This window comes from Typha latifolia, chromosome 2 (assembly GCF_019914945.1).
Source record: "Typha latifolia isolate L0001 chromosome 2, TyphaL0001v2, whole genome shotgun sequence".
Classification (NCBI taxonomy): Eukaryota; Viridiplantae; Streptophyta; class Magnoliopsida; order Poales; family Typhaceae; genus Typha; species Typha latifolia.
In genome coordinates, this window is record NC_133087.1 from 5704607 (window position 1) to 5720392 (window position 15786).

The following is a 15786-nucleotide window of genomic DNA, read 5'->3' on the forward strand; positions in this document are numbered from 1 at the left end:
TACTTCAAAGCAACAACATAAATCTTGTGTCGACCATGAGGATATAATATGTCTTCTCGAAGATCATACTTCCTAGTGACATAGAATAACATTTTTATAAACCCTAGAGGAGATTTTGGGGGAGAAGGCAATGGATGAAGCAAAACCCTAAGCATAATTTATACTTAGAAAACGATGGAACGAGGCTATTTTTTGTTTAATTATAACCATCACAGTTAGTTTTTTATTCGATCTCATTATTGTGAACTCTTTAATTGTTAGACCCATCCTATCGCACCATAAAGGCAAACTTAAAAGGAGAAAACAAGGAATTAACCCAACTTTTAAGAAAAAAAAAATCAAAATGGGCCTAAATAACAAAATTAAAAATGCACTATGTTTTGGGTATAAATCACCCTAATAAAAGTGACGATAGCTATGTTTTTGAAAAAAAAAATAGTAAGGGCATTACTATTATTTTATCTATAAAATAGATAACTCTATAATGAGTAAGGTGAAATAGGTCGATAAGTAAAAAAGAAAAATATATTAATTTTTGGTGCAAATCAGCTAAAATAATATGATAAAAATAAGTGCATACAATAGGTCTCAACATTAGACCCGACTGAATAATTAAACTAATGAAATAAGAGAAGGAAGCAAAAATTGACTCCATCACTCCACTCAAAAATAATTTTAAGCCAAGCTTAAGAACAAGACACCTTGATAAGACTCAATTTATATATAAATATAAATAATATATATTAGATTCAATTGGTTATGTATTTGATTTGATTTTACAAAGTATAGACTACCTAAGATTCATTTCAAGCTAAGATATAGGCTTGATCCAATTCAAGTTTGGTTCAAGCTTAATTCAGTCTTAATTTGAAAAGGGCTTGTTTACTTATCAAATGTCTAAAATAGGCTCAAAATATGCTGGAATAAAATTAAATAATTCAAACTTGATTCTTTAGATTAGGCTCGAAACTAATTTAAAGCGAAGCTTAAATAAAGCTTGAATAGATTACACCCCTACCACCAAGAGATCCATTTGAAATTAAATGGGCATAGGTTTAGTACTGGGGGTTTTAAAATCAGAGAATTTTATTTTAATATTGATCAATTGTTCAAAAAGCTTAAAGAAAAAGAAATGATGAATTTTCCTTTCTTTTATATAATACTCCAATAAGTTCGGGTGTAAACTAGCCGAGCCTGAGCTAGTCTTAGCTTAGGTTCAGCTCAAAATTAATTTTGAGCCTAGCTTGATGTCTAAGCTCAGCTCAACTTAACTCGAGCTGAGCTCGAGTCAAGCTAGACCGAGCCCGAGTTGAGCCCAAGACAAGCCCAAGCTTGATTGGAGAAGAAGGCAATGATAGGGACAATGGCTTGCGAAGGAGGAGGAGGAGAAGGCGATAGTGGGAACGACGACTTGTCGAAGTAGGAGGTGGTTGATGTAGGAGGAGAAGGCCAAAGGAAGAGTAGGAGGCGGTGGCTTACCGAAGAAAGAGGAGGAGGAGGCAATGATTTGTCGATGGAGAAGGAGGAGGTTGGATGAGAAGGTGAAGGAAGGGGGGGGCCTATATCGACGAAGGAGGCTGATGCCAATGGAGGAGGCGGAGGCTGCCAGAAGAGGTAGGAACAGGTCGTTGGTCGATAGAGGAGGAGGAAGAGGAAGAAATTGGGTTTGTTGGAGAGAATTTTATTAGATTTAGGATTAGGTTTGGATAGAGAAAGGATCGTAGGAGCTATGAGATTAAAGATTTCATGGTTATAAATGTATTTATATATAACTATATTAATATATATATATAATATTAGTAAATATTATATTTAAGCCGAGCATGAGCCCGTTACCAAAAGAAAATATAATCGTTGATTGTGTTGATAGAGGAGTTTGCGGGCTAAAATATATCGAGGACTTGTCAAAATTAAGGGTTTGGTCAAAGAAAGAGTAATAACTATCTATAATACCCTTGAGCTACCGAGATTCTTTCTTTGTGGCTCAGCCTATAAGAATCATCTCTAAATAGCATATTTGTGAGACTTGGAGATGCTCTAGCAAGCTTGAGGCCAGAAATGAGTTTAGTAGCAACAACCTGGTCCAGAAGAATAGAAAGAAAATTTGGTCGCCAGATTCTTTCCTTGCTCTCTTTGAAAGCAAAAGCAAGTCCTATCTAATAGAGGCATAATGGTAATTAGCCCACTTCCATCAATATTATTATCCATTTTGTAGTTTTAAGTTTAGGACTAGCAAGTGATATCGCACTATATGCATTTGTTAACTTCTATTACTAAGCCTAATAGGGGTATCAAGTCCTACATTAATTAATTCTTGAGTTTGGTAACACATCTAGTCAATGAGAAGGCCAGGCGTGCTGCTGAACCTTTTTCCTGTGCATGTGAATTGACATCCCACCTACTACACCAATCATTGCCACAGATCAGGAAACAATTCAAATAAAGCTATTCTAATTTTTCATATCAGCATAAGAGTGCTTATATCAATATAATTTATTCATGGGTTTAACTATATAAATTAGTATAATTTGTAATAATTATATTTGATATGATATAAATTGAAATGATAGTTTTGTAAATGACTAAAATAACTTTTATTAGTTATGGGTGAGGAGAAGAGAGACAGTGTGAGTGATTAAAATGATGCCTTTTTAAGAGTAAATTAGTATGGTTACTAATAAGAAGGCTTATACTAAAATAAGATTATTCTTATTCCACAATGAATAATTTTAATTCTCGAAGAAATATTATAATTTTTAAAATTAAAAGAAAAGAACTAATATTAATATAAGCTATTCAATTATTTAATTGAATGTTATTATAAAGAGTAATAATTATGTCTCATGTGAAGTAGTAGTAATTAGGTGTTGTTTAATCTATGAACAAAATAATTATTTTAGATTATTATTAAATTAATTTTTATAAGTTATATAAAATAAGTGAAGCGAGAATGATTGATTAATATACTAAAAAAAATCTAAGATATTATTTAGTTATTATACTAAAATATAAACATTATTTAAATAAAATATATATTTCTATTCGAGGGAGGCATATAATTTTGCCTTCCATGTAATTACTTTTCCTTTTTCTTCGATGAAAACGATTTGCTGTCAAAACTATCTTAAGCTTTTGCTTTTACCTTCTCTCACTTTGGGATGTTTGCAAATTCTCAAATTTAGATATTGATGAAATTTGAGATGAAATAATTCTAGAACCCATAGATTTTTATAAAAGAGAGTTATAAAAATTACACCATATATTTTACTTATTTTATTATTAACATTCGTCTTTGGAAATTTTATAACCTCACTCTTTTATCTTTTTATTTAACATCCTGATATTATTTTAACTAATTAACACTAACTAGATTACTAAAATACTCCTGTCACTCCTCCCCTCTACCATATTTTCTCAACCACCTCCTCTCGCCGTCGTCGTCGTCGCTACCATCTTCTCTCATTTTTTCCATCCTCCTCTTCTATCTATTCTCACTCCGATCGACGATTTGTCGGAGAGACGAGGATGATAGGGATAGATGGAAAAGAATAAGATGATGAAGAAGATATGTGTAATTTAAATAATATATAAATTATTAAATATATTGTAACATAATATTTTTAGTACCATCTAAATTAACTTAGAATATTAAATAAAAATTATAAAGAAAAAAAATTAAATTATAAAATTTTTAAATACAAAATCCGAACAATAAAATAAAATAAGTAAAATATAAGGCGCTAACTCCTCGTCAAATATCTTCTACAAAAGGATTTCTTCTTTTCAACAATTATATGTAACCTAGCGCCATGTGATGAGAGTATACTTAGTGGACAGTACTCTTATACGATCTAATTACCTAACGGTTTTGATTTGCGACGCGTGTCGGGCAAAGAAGGGATCCCCATGTGCGTAGTATTATTTATCACGGTCACGCTTTCTCGGAGCCGCCACGTTTCACTTGTGACCATCTCGTGTCCCCACCAACGAAAAAACTTCTGGAACCCATCCACCGTAAGGCCGGACCCAAGCGGCGCACGTTAGCCTCGACCCCCCGGCATATTGCAACATATCGCATGACCGCGGTTATTCTACGCAGCACACGGGAGGACGTCGCAGTTTAGCGCGACCGCTGCTCTACGCCCACCGGCGCACGGTAGCACGTGAGGGGGAACCGCGGTAAAGATCCGTCACCCGCCGTTTATGGTGTTGTCCAAGAGTCCCATTTATTTATTTATTCTTTCTATTTAAATCTTTCTTTTAGTTATTCTTGAGGGAGTTGGTATATATATACGCATCTGGGTAGTGTTGGCTGAGTTCAGTCTGGATCTTTCGGAGAGTTGAGGGTAAGGGGAAATGCGGTGGAAGTTTAATTCCTCGGTCTACAAACGCATGTCGTCAAAGGAGCTCACCGATGCCCTTGATCGAGGCGAAGAGAGCCCAGGTACCTCCTTTCTTCGTTTTTTCTCGCTGTTTTGATACATGGGTCTGTTTTAATCCGGTCCAATTCGGCTTCTTTTGCGTTGAATCAAATTGGGTTGGATGATTTCTTAGGTTGGTTTTTGGTTTCAGTGAAATCGATGAATTCCATTGGGCAAGACAATGAGAACCCTTCGTGGAAGCTATCTCTGCCGCATGTATGTGTGGCGACGATCACGTCCTTCTTATTTGGATATCACATTGGGTTAGTCTGCATTCCCTCTCAGAACCATAATATTGTGATCTTTTGCGTAGTGGTGTGATCTTTTTGGTGTTTTGGGTTGTAGTGTTGTTAATGAGCCGCTTGAGAGTATCTCCGTGGATCTTGGTTTTGCTGGGAACACACTTGCTGAAGGTAATTGTTGATAGGGTAATAAAATTTGATTGCTTTTTGGTTCTTATAGTTGATAAGGAATTTTAAGTTGGGTTTTGGCGCAGGACTTGTGGTGAGCATGTGTCTGGGTGGTGCTCTTGTTGGATGTTTATTTAGCGGTTCGATCGCAGATGGGATCGGCCGATGCAGAGCTTTTCAGTTGAGTGCTTTGCCAATGATTATTGGAGCTTCATTGAGGTGATGCATCAGTCTTGTGGATTTTATTGAATCATTTCTACATACATTCAACAAGTGTAAATTTATTTCTGCTAGTTTGAAATTAGCTTCTTGGGTCCTACAAGCATCTCCTTTTTTTTCCCATTAAATCTTGCAATTCTCATCTGCTTTAATTGTATATCAAAAAGGGAAGTGTTGTGTGCTCAGTTTGTTTTATGCACCTGCTATATTTGCAGTTACCATACATCTGTATATTAATCTCTGATGTAGGAAAGCCTTTATTGAAAGAAATGCATGACAATTTTCAGATGTCTCAGAGATAAATGTACCAAGTCACTTGAATCTGATTGAATTGTTTGGAAATTGCAATGTACTATCAGGACTATTAATGCTAGTTTGTACCTTAGCTTTTGTTGGCCCGATATTTTCTTCTATTGAGCAAGATTTAGATAAAGCATGTAATTTCTTCTTATTTCTATTTACTAATGCATTAATTGAATCTCATAAAAATCACATTGTAGTATGCAAAGAAAGTCTTGCTGTTTTTTGTCGGTAAAGTTGTCAATGTGGGTTCTGATGCATAATTTAGGAGCATTTTTTCAGTGCTTCAGCAACCAGTCTGGAGGTTATGCTTCTTGGTAGATTCCTAGTTGGAACAGGGATGGGAATAGGTCCACCAGTAGCTTCTCTTTATGTCACAGAGGTACACAACTGATCAATTTTCTCACTGGGGTGATTGTAAGGAACATAACTGTACCAATTCTCAATTTAATTTTTACTGCATTTTCCTTTGGTTTGCAGGTTTCTCCTTCTTATTTGAGGGGCACTTATGGTAGCTTTATTCAGATAGCAACTTGTCTTGGATTATTAGGGGCTCTCTTAATTGGGATCCCTGTCAAGGAGGTCACTGGATGGTGAGAAACATTATGATCCAACTTGTTCCTCTTGTGATTAAATACATGTAAAATCCCAGTACTTCTGATTACAACTCTTTTGATAACCTTGGCAGGTGGAGAGTGTGCTTTTGGGTTTCTGCTGCTCCTGCCTCTTTACTTGCTCTCTTGATGGAATTCTGTGCTGAAAGTCCTCAGTGGCTCTATAAGGTGTTCTATCTTATTATTTCATCCAAAAATTCTTCTCAGAATTGGTTCTTTTTTCTTGTTTCATTGTGGTGCTCTTCATCCCTCCACTGGCTCTATAAGGTGTTCTTTCTTATTATTTCATGCAAACATTCTTCTCAGAATTGATACTTTTTCTTGTTTCATTGTGGTGCTTTTCATCCCTCCTAGGGTGGTCTCCCTGATTTCATGTTCTTTATGAAAACAATTTCTGGTCTTTCTTTTTGGTAGGCTATATTTGCTTCTCTAAGACCTTGTAGAATGTCAATGAATCCAATAAGCTTTCATTGTTTTCTGACAATAAATTTTTATTTTTATTTTTACTTTCATGTTTATTTTTTTAATGTAGTCTCAGAACTTAACTCATCTGAAAAAGACTGAATAAGTGCACACTTTAAATTGGAACTAGCTTCACTAGTTCAATGTTCATTGTGATTTGTATTTACCTCTTCATTAAAGCAGTAGAAAAAGATGCTTTTGAAATGGTGAAATAAGATTCAAGATAGATAATAGGTTTGTAGGGTAAGAAAGTCTAATGAAGTAAGCATGTAAATTTCAGCCTCGTACTATTGATTAGCACTTGTTCATTTTGCAATTTGAATTTGGAGTATCAAATTAGTTATATGTGAGTCTGTTATTTTCTGACAATAAAACATAACCTTGCCATAGCATGAAGCTACAAATGGTAAAACATGTAATTAGCGATTAGTTTATAGCTGGCAATATTCAAGGATTCACTTGATTCATGTCTTAATGGGCCAACGAACTGATACATAAAAATATGGGGTTCATTTGTGTCCTTTGGCTCACCACCATATTGCCATAAATTAATAAATTCAGCTAATTATTGCTACTGTCTTAGTAGACTTTGCATCAGGAGATCCTAACAATTGAAGATTTCTCTCTTCTAATGTCTTAACTCTGAACAGCACATGCCAATTTCCATACTTCTTGAGTTTCATAATTTTTTGCAGAATCTTTTGTCAATTTGATTTTCATCGGCAGTTCTAGCAATTTTGATTTTAGTGGTTTGGCCAATTTTTTCTACTGACAGTTGGTCACCAATTAGGTTTAGTTGATCAGGTGATTTCAGCCACTATATGAAACTGTTTAAGAAGTTTTTAAGGGAGGATCATGTTTTACACATAAGTAACAGAATACTACAGATAATCTGAATACCAAAATGTACATATAAGGCATCCACATAATGAAATAATCCAGTCTGCAAGCTGAGACATAATGTGTATAATCTACATTTCACTTCTTAATTGTTGGGCCTTGATAATATCATGTTTATATCTTTATATAGGAAAAGACATATTGGAGTATATGTATATTAATATTTTATATGCACGCTCTTTGGAGACTCTTTCCGCCAATACCTGAAGTATTAGCTGAAATGGCAGATCATTGAAACCACTGAAACCAGACCTCTACAACTCAGGCTGATAACAAGAAAGAAACTGACGCCACAAATCATAAGGCCTTGTGCAAAGTATCTCTCTGTCATTGATTAATTCTACAAGAGAGCCATAGATATTTCACCCTCGTGGAGTTCCCAAAAAGGCGTATGCCCTTGAGCAGTTGGGGGTTGCGGTGAGCCCAAGGCAGAAAGGGAAAGTTGTTGAGAGCAGGATTTGGAACAAACAACATGAATACAGCTTAAGGAAAAGCCCTTGGAATCCTGCTGATTGTGCTAACATCTCGGGAATATTTAAATTTTTGTTCATTATGTTCTAACAATGGAAATATATACCTGTCTTATCTCTTATGAGTTGAGCAGCTAGATGTTTATCAATATGTTTCTCATCCAAGTTGGTTAAGACAACTCTGGAGTACCCTCAGACAAACATTCCATTGAGCATCAATTCCTCTCAATTTGGCTCTGTCTGGGTAAGGCAATTAAAAAGCTATTGTTTGATAGTACTACAAATTGCCTCTACTTAATTTACTTTCAGTTCTTTTTCCATTTTCATTTTCTTCTTTTTTTTTCTTTATTTCTTCTTTGGATTCTCAATTTGAACTTCTAAATACAATCAATTTGCACTAATTCTATTCCTTAATAAGTAACATTTAGATGTCTAGTTACTTGGTGTGGGCAAATCAATACATTCTTTTTATCGGGGTTTTCAAAGTTGCTTGACTAAAGTATATTGTTTGGTGAATTACTTGCTGTTAAGAGTAAACTTCTCAGTATGCTGGTGTGTGAACTTTGTAAGGGATTAATATTGGATTGGATATTTCACCCTTTGGAACTCTTCTAAGCCATTCTGAGCTGAAAAGTGGACTTAGTTTGTATTTTTTGTGCTTTTCTAGAGTAACATGACTGACGGTGTTGTTATCTTGGTAATTAAGCATTTATTAGTTGTTATATGAATTATTTGTGTTACTTCTGTGTTTCTTCCTATTGAGGATAACTGGTTTTTATACAGTGTGGAAGAGTTGGTGAAGCCGAAGCTGTATTTGAAAGGCTTCTGGGAGCATCTCATGTCAAAACAGCAGTAGCAGAACTGTCACGTACAGAAAGAGCAGATGAGGGGGAAAGCATAAAGTATTCAGAATTGTTCTATGGTCGCCATTTCAGAGGTAGCTAGCTATTCCATGAATTTCTCGCCCATTTTATTTTAATAGTGTAATTTCATTATTCTATTTCATTATGAAGATTGTTCATTAAAAGTTCCTTTTTTGCTACAGTTGTTTTTATTGGAACTACGCTCTTTGCTTTACAACAGTTATCCGGCATAAATGCTGTATTTTACTTCTCATCTACCGTGTTTAAAAGTGCGGGCGTTCCCTCAAATCTTGCTAATATATGTGTGGGACTTGCAAATCTATCAGGTGAGCTGAACTATTGTACTGTAGTAGCATTGTGGGACTTGGTGAATTTAGTCATTTGCCTTTCTTTGCTGTCTCCAGGCTCGATTGTTGCGATGCTTTTAATGGATAAACTAGGAAGAAAGGTTCTACTCCTGGGGAGTTTCCTTGGAATGGTAACTATTGACAGTTAGTGAACCTACTTCTCTTGCATAGTTGTGGTGTGTGTATATATATATATGTATGTGTGTGTGTGTGTGTTTATATATACATTATATTCTATATATACATGTATGCAATACGGAACAACTAAATGAATAAGTGAATTCTCTCTGCAGGCAGCAGCAATGGGTCTTCAGGCAAGTGCAGCGAGTTTCTATCACCTAGGTTCTGGATCTCTCTATCTCTCCGTTGGTGGAATGCTGTTGTAAGAAATTTGAGACCACTCCTAATTGGATTCAGTGTTATCAATTTAATTTCAAATTTCCATCTGTTTACACATTTTAACTTCTTGTATTTTAGAACTCAAATACTTGGCTACAGTACCTGAAAGATGCATCAATATATAGCAGATTTAGAGAATGTGGCTCTTTCATTTAGTATCCTGCAATTATAAGCTATACATAATTTATTGAACTTCAATGTTATTCTACAAGTAGTTTCTTTTATAATATCCGTTTTATTGTTCTACTTCATAATTTTCATATTAAGGGAATTTGGAATAAATCTTTGCTTCTAGTTATGACTTCTTGATTTGTCAGACCATACTCAAATTCTTTATGTGGTAATGGTATGCTATTGCCTACCTTCATTGGGAATTCCTATCCTTCTTCTGCTCTAGTTTTGCCCTAGAAGCTAGAGTTTCTATAATCCATAACTTTTACCTAACCATTTTCTTCACTTTGGTTAGGCTTAGTTATCAGTGATACCATTTAAGGATAGAGAAAACCCAATTGATGAAGATTCTACTAGTACGATAAATTTTGTTATTTTTTGAGTATATTATATCTAAAATATTACCCACTCTAGTGCAATAGTCTCCTATCTCTTTATTTCTAGAGCATTTTTGTTGGATTTCTCCTTGGTTGCACTGGCCAAAACTGCAATTAGAGATACACTAATATATCCCACAACTTTGGGCTTGTAGATTTTATGGCATGCTCCTCTTTTTCTCTGAAATTCTGGCATGGATTTTTGAGGGTTCGCTAACATGCTTGCAATCAGTTGCAGAAGTTTTGTTCATATGAGCTGTCTCAACTTTCAGTAATGCTTTATCTGACTTGTATTTGTCAAGAATGATGGTGATACCCTTGATGCATCATGAAGAAACATGAAACTTTGTTATGGTGATGAGGCATATACTGATTTAAAGTCTTGCTTTGGCCAACAACCTTGTAGGTTTTGGTTGGTTGGTAGCCACCTTAGGAGTCTGATGAAGCTTGGCGCTGTTTGGTTGGAACTAGAGTGGGGTAGATTAGTACTATCTGTAAGTTGAGACATGCTGATCGTAGGATGTATAGTTCATGATTTTAGTTAGCTTAGCAATAGTGCAGAGTGATTTGGTATCATTGGTATTTTGGGACTTGCTGATATTAGGATGTATAATTCAAGATTGTAATCATTGTCTTTTTTCTTAATTTTGTATGCTTTAGATCTAGTCATTCGTGAAAATATTTAATTACTTCTAAAAGATCTATTTCACTTAGAACGATAAAAAATAACTAAAATACGAAACACAAGAGCAAAACAAACACAATAATTTTAACGTGGAAAAACTCCTTATCAACCAAGGGTTAGAAAACCACGAATCTCTTCTATGAGATCAAATCAAATATTATAAAAACAATGGTTTACAAAGCACTAACTTGATTGTTATTACCATGGTTAAAAGGATCAGGATCAGCCAAACCCGATCCCAATCTAGCAAACTCTCTCTCTCTCTCTTTCACTTTTTGTTTCTCTTTTTCTCTTTTTACTATATAGCTATTGTTTCTCGTATGGAGAGATCTAGCTCCGGTAAACTCTGGTGACGTAAATCTAACTTTGACAAATTGCGGTGTATAATTTTTAATTTAATTTTTTTATTTTTCTCAGTTTTTTCATTTCTTACACTAAATCTTTTTCTTCTTTTTTCTTCTTTTTCTTCATTGCACTAAACTTTTTTTTTTTTTGTTTGATTTTTTTCCACTCGCTCTGTCTCTAATCTCTTCTTTTTTTCAATTTTTAGTGCATCATAGTTTTATTTCTTTATTTTTTTTTTATCTTTTGTCATCCTTTCTAAATTTTTAGAAATTTTTATGTATTTTTAAATAATATTTAGAATTTATATAATTATAAAAAGTCTAATTTGATCGAGCGACCGATATGGCCAATACGACCGATCCGGCTAAATACATATTGTTTTCTTGGAAGGCTTGATTATTACCCACATCTCAATTTCGATCTCAATTTTTTGAACCTTGATTATTACCCACATTCCTCTTAATAGACTCCCCTTCAATGCACCGGCTCTCGTGTTTGATACCCAACCTTAGTGACCCTTAAGATTATAGACTTGCTTCTATAACTCTTGAGATAATATCTAATGGAATTTTCTCCGTAACTCCTTTAAATGATCTCCAAGGAGATTTTTTGATCTCTAGGAATGGTGCCTCTTTTCTTCAAGACTTTCCCTTCTATAGCTCTCAAAAAAGGTAGGCTTCTCAAACCCTAATCTAGATAGAAAATGTGAACTTTTCTCGATATGTTCGAACAGGTTTGAACAAACCCATTTAAAATTGCTTTGAATAATTTTAGGAGCTTTCGAGTAATTTTTGTTTGAAGTTTGTTCTAACAAGCTTTGAACAATCGAAGTATGCTCGAACTTGTTTGGACAAGCTACCTCACTTCTTCGCTTAAATGTTTTCAGAAGCTCTTGGATAAATTTCGTTCGAAGTTTATTCGAACAAGTTTTGAACAATTGAAGTATGTTTGAACGAGTTCAAACTCAGACCTTCAAATCTTCTCTTGGAAAATGACCGGTGCTTTTGGGTGAGTTTTGTTCGAAGTTATTTGAACAAACTTTGAATGAACTTTGGATAAGCTTCGAACAACCTTCAAACGAATTTTAATCTTTGTCGTACCAGTTTCATTTATCTTCCAAACTTTATAGAACATTATGCCACATCTCATACAGTAAAAATTAGAGAAAGTACATTATGAATAAATTTGTTTAGTTACCAATTTGTCAATTACAAAACCTAACAATCCATAGGCAATAACTCAACCTTTCATTATGCTTTGTTCTTTCATATGACTTTCGCTAATCTCATAATATGTCAATTCTAGTTTACACTTATTATCCATCATGTAGTAAAGTTGCTTGTTGCATATGCTTGAATTCTTTAGCATACTTTTTAGTTGATGAATTAATGCCCTAATATTCTATTGTTACATCACTTACCCAATTAATATGTCCTAAATTACACTTTTATATCTTATTAGATTCTCAAAATTTCTCCACCATTAGTGAATTCCAAAATGTTTCATATATTTATTTTTCTAGACCTTTTTTTATTTGTTATAAGTTTCAATTTTTCATTTTCATTTGTCAAACAATCTGAGATATCTGCCTAACTTTGAGTATTCCAAGGGTGTTGTCTCCTAAATATTTGTTTGCAGATTTCTTCTAGTGAGTAAAATTTTTCTTTGATTTCTTCGACCTTTGAAAAATAGAATTAATAGAATCAGCTAACTCTTGGAACTTGAACAAATAAATAACAGATACCTACTACTGAAGGTTCAAGAATAGGAAAGATTGGAAGTGTGCAGGTCAGAATAGGAGAGATTGGAAGTGAGGGTCTTCTTTCTTTTTGAGGATTTGAATAGATATGCTGTCTTCACATTTTTTTTTGTGAGGGTAAAGAAATCGATGGGAGGTGCAAAAATAAATCCTTGACAAAGTTGACATCATGTCCTATGAAATTTCCATTCTGGTGTTTGTTTATATTATCATTTGTCATGTTTCTTTCTCTCTCTCTACTTCCATCTCCTCATTTCTTTAAAATGGATATCTTGCAAATCCTATTCTTTCCATCTCTGAAACCACACTTGGTTGTCTTAGTTTCCTCCATGAAAGAACACATCAATGCCTAATCTGACATTCTATCCAACACATGCCCAAAGTTTTGCAATTGCTTCCAACATTGGATTAAAAAGGAAAGGCGTATCTTAGATCATTACTGATGAAGATAAGATTATGCTGGAAATAGGATGTTATTTTGAATATTTGCACTGTAGCACGCATTTACCAGATCTTGGAATAACTTTACTTGATCTCAAAGCTCACAACTTCTGCAGATTTGTCTTGGCATTTTCATTGGGAGCTGGCCCAGTCCCTGGTCTTCTTTTACCTGAGATCTTCCCCAATAAAATTCGGGCAAAGGCTATGGCTCTATGCATGTCTGTGCATTGGGTATGTTATGACATATCTTGTTTTTCATATGAAGGACGTTAAGTATCTAGAAACAATGCAAGAAATAAAGAAACCTTTGTTTGATAGAATTGCTTTTTAGTTATGCATTTATAGAATTGTTTAATTGAGAAAAATAATAAACTATGAAATGGATACATTTTAATGAGTATATGAAATTACATTGATGCAATGTTGTTTATGTTACTATTACATAGAATTATAATGCAAGATCAAATACAAGAAAAAGTTTTTTTAAAATTAATTATCATATATGGAAGAAGCTCTGAATTAGGTTCCTTGAGTGTTATATATCATAATGCAAATAAAACCTTTATGTCAATTTTTACCACTGAGCAAATCTTCCTGACCAAGCCTTAAATAACCATGTAGAAGTCTGTCTACAAATTGATGATCCTCAGATAGTCATTAGCGAAGATCATTGCCTCCATTCAATTGCCTGAGAAGGTATCTGAGATGTATTAGAGCAATCCATAAATTTTCTTTTATTCTAAAAATTGGATACTTCATACTTGAACCAGGAAACTCTTCAGGAAGAATTAAATGAGTATTCTATTTGTAGCTTGCCTATATGGACCTCACCAGATTATTGAGAATTTGAACCATCCATCCTTCATAGCTGTTCAGACTTTTTAAGTTTACTATTAGCATATTTAGTATGTTGATTTAGTCTAGTTCTTAATGTTAGAAGATAATGATGGCATTGGTAATGTTGAAGTTGCTTAAGCATAACCAGGATTAGTTATTTTCTTTTTGACTCAAGAAAAGAAATTATTAAACAAAACTGCCTTCAAAATTTTCAGGTGGTGAACTTTTTTGTTGGTTTGCTTTTCTTGCCGCTACTGGAGAAACTAGGCGCACAATTGTTGTACTCGATATTTGCATCATTCTGTTTGATTGCTGCAATATTTGTGAGAAGGAATGTGATGGAAACAAAGGGGAAGACACTTCAAGAAATCGAAATCTCACTCCTGTCATCTGAATAGAGGTACCATCTCATAAATTAATTTATTTCTCACTCCCAGGTAGGTTGAATGGCTGAAGAACCTGATAATCCTATCGTAAAATACTACTTGTCAATGTTCATGGACTATATATACCTGCTGGTTTATTTCATAATCACTTTCAGCTATCTAATTATTTAAAACTAAAGCTAATATTCATGAGCCAGCTTGGAAGACCATTTTTTCCAGATGGCTTCTCACTCACCTTTTGTCTCTATGTTGCTACATCACTTTTTCTAAGATCTATGCTTCTAAAGCTCATGTGGTGCCACTTGTGATAATTGCGACTGGTTTTCAAACTAAAAAGTTAGTCATCTGAATGTTAAAACCAAAGTGAGGTGGAATTCTAGTTCTAGCCTCTCTCTAGAAACAGTACATTGTCGAGACAGGATCCTGAGAATTGGGTGAAGAATTTATAACTGACGATGAGTTTTATGATCATTATACTTAATTTTGCAATGCTTGCCCATTTCGCGCACGACTATGTTGAAAGAATTTTGCAACTTAAACGCTTTCAAGTTATCTTATAATTATTTCATCTTCTCTTTATTTTGAACCAAGTGATGATGTTGTCTTGCTTCTTAATCTTTTTTGCAGATAGTAGTTACAGGGTCAAAGTTTTCATCCTTCTATATATACTGGCGTTCGAAAATTCCAAACGTGATACTTGCAACAAGGATGATTAATAGTCGTGAAATCTATGTAACTATTAGACTTACAAGAGACTGTTGTTAATATTATGAGGCCGAGTTATCAGTGAGATGTAGCTAGCTCTTCAGTAATTCTGTGTTACTTTACCGTATTATTTTTGGGTTTAACTTAGAAAGATGATTATAACAAGTACAAATAGAAAATATGATTAATATCATAAAACTTAATTTGCTTTCGCTTGAGCTTGGATACAAGGAACGAGGATAGTTTTTCTCTCTCATGCAGAGAGAAGAAAAATTGTGGGAAATTTTTCTTTGGCAGTTCACAGGTGTTGTATTCAATTAGCAGAGAATTGTGTACTGGTAATTTAACCATCTTTTGCCTCGACTCTATTAAGTACAAAGAGATGAATACATTTTTGTTATTATTTTTTATTTTAGAAGATGGAAACTTATGGTGTTTTAATTAAACCAATCTAGAATTTATAATTTTTTTGTAAGAAAGAAAATATTTTATAAATTAATTACTACAGTTGTAAAACGTTTTTTTAGAGTTGGATACCAAAATTTATAGTAGATCAAAAGGGAAGTTTTCATTTAAGGATTGTCATGCAAGCGGGATAGCTTATAATAATAATAATAACTTATAAACTTTTCCAGAGCCTTAAACTATGTTTTATAGGGTGAATTAAAGTCCTTT

General features: G+C 34.0%; 1 protein-coding gene across 2 annotated transcripts; it reads left to right on the forward strand.

Moving 5' to 3' along the window:
- The first annotated feature begins 3954 nt into the window (after positions 1 to 3954).
- Positions 3955 to 15309, forward strand: LOC140781543 (probable plastidic glucose transporter 2). 2 transcript variants are annotated; one of them, XM_073127559.1, is made up of 15 exons: positions 3955 to 4179; positions 4265 to 4444; positions 4573 to 4684; positions 4767 to 4834; positions 4918 to 5050; positions 5633 to 5732; positions 5831 to 5943; positions 6039 to 6132; positions 8580 to 8733; positions 8842 to 8985; positions 9064 to 9137; positions 9300 to 9388; positions 13300 to 13414; positions 14236 to 14420; positions 15034 to 15309. In XM_073127559.1, the coding sequence occupies exons 2-14, from the start codon at positions 4357 to 4359 to the stop codon at positions 14416 to 14418; spliced, it is 1467 nt and encodes a 488-aa protein (XP_072983660.1). In that variant the 5' UTR covers positions 3955 to 4179; positions 4265 to 4356; the 3' UTR covers positions 14419 to 14420; positions 15034 to 15309. The 2 variants fall into 2 exon arrangements, with proteins under 2 accessions (XP_072983660.1, XP_072983659.1); XM_073127558.1 differs by having other exon boundaries at positions 4038 to 4179; positions 4555 to 4684.
- Positions 15310 to 15786: the final 477 nt, after the last annotated feature.

Bases quoted from the DNA above. Each gene is read 5' to 3' on its own strand.
- LOC140781543 (XM_073127558.1), top strand. From the start codon at position 4,357: ATGCGGTGGAAGTTTAATTCCTCGGTCTACAAACGCATGTCGTCAAAG. The intron at 8,986-9,063 runs GTGAGCTGAACT...TGCTGTCTCCAG, and splicing joins GGGACTTGCAAATCTATCAG to GCTCGATTGTTGCGATGCTT. The intron at 13,415-14,235 runs GTATGTTATGAC...CAAAATTTTCAG, and splicing joins TATGCATGTCTGTGCATTGG to GTGGTGAACTTTTTTGTTGG.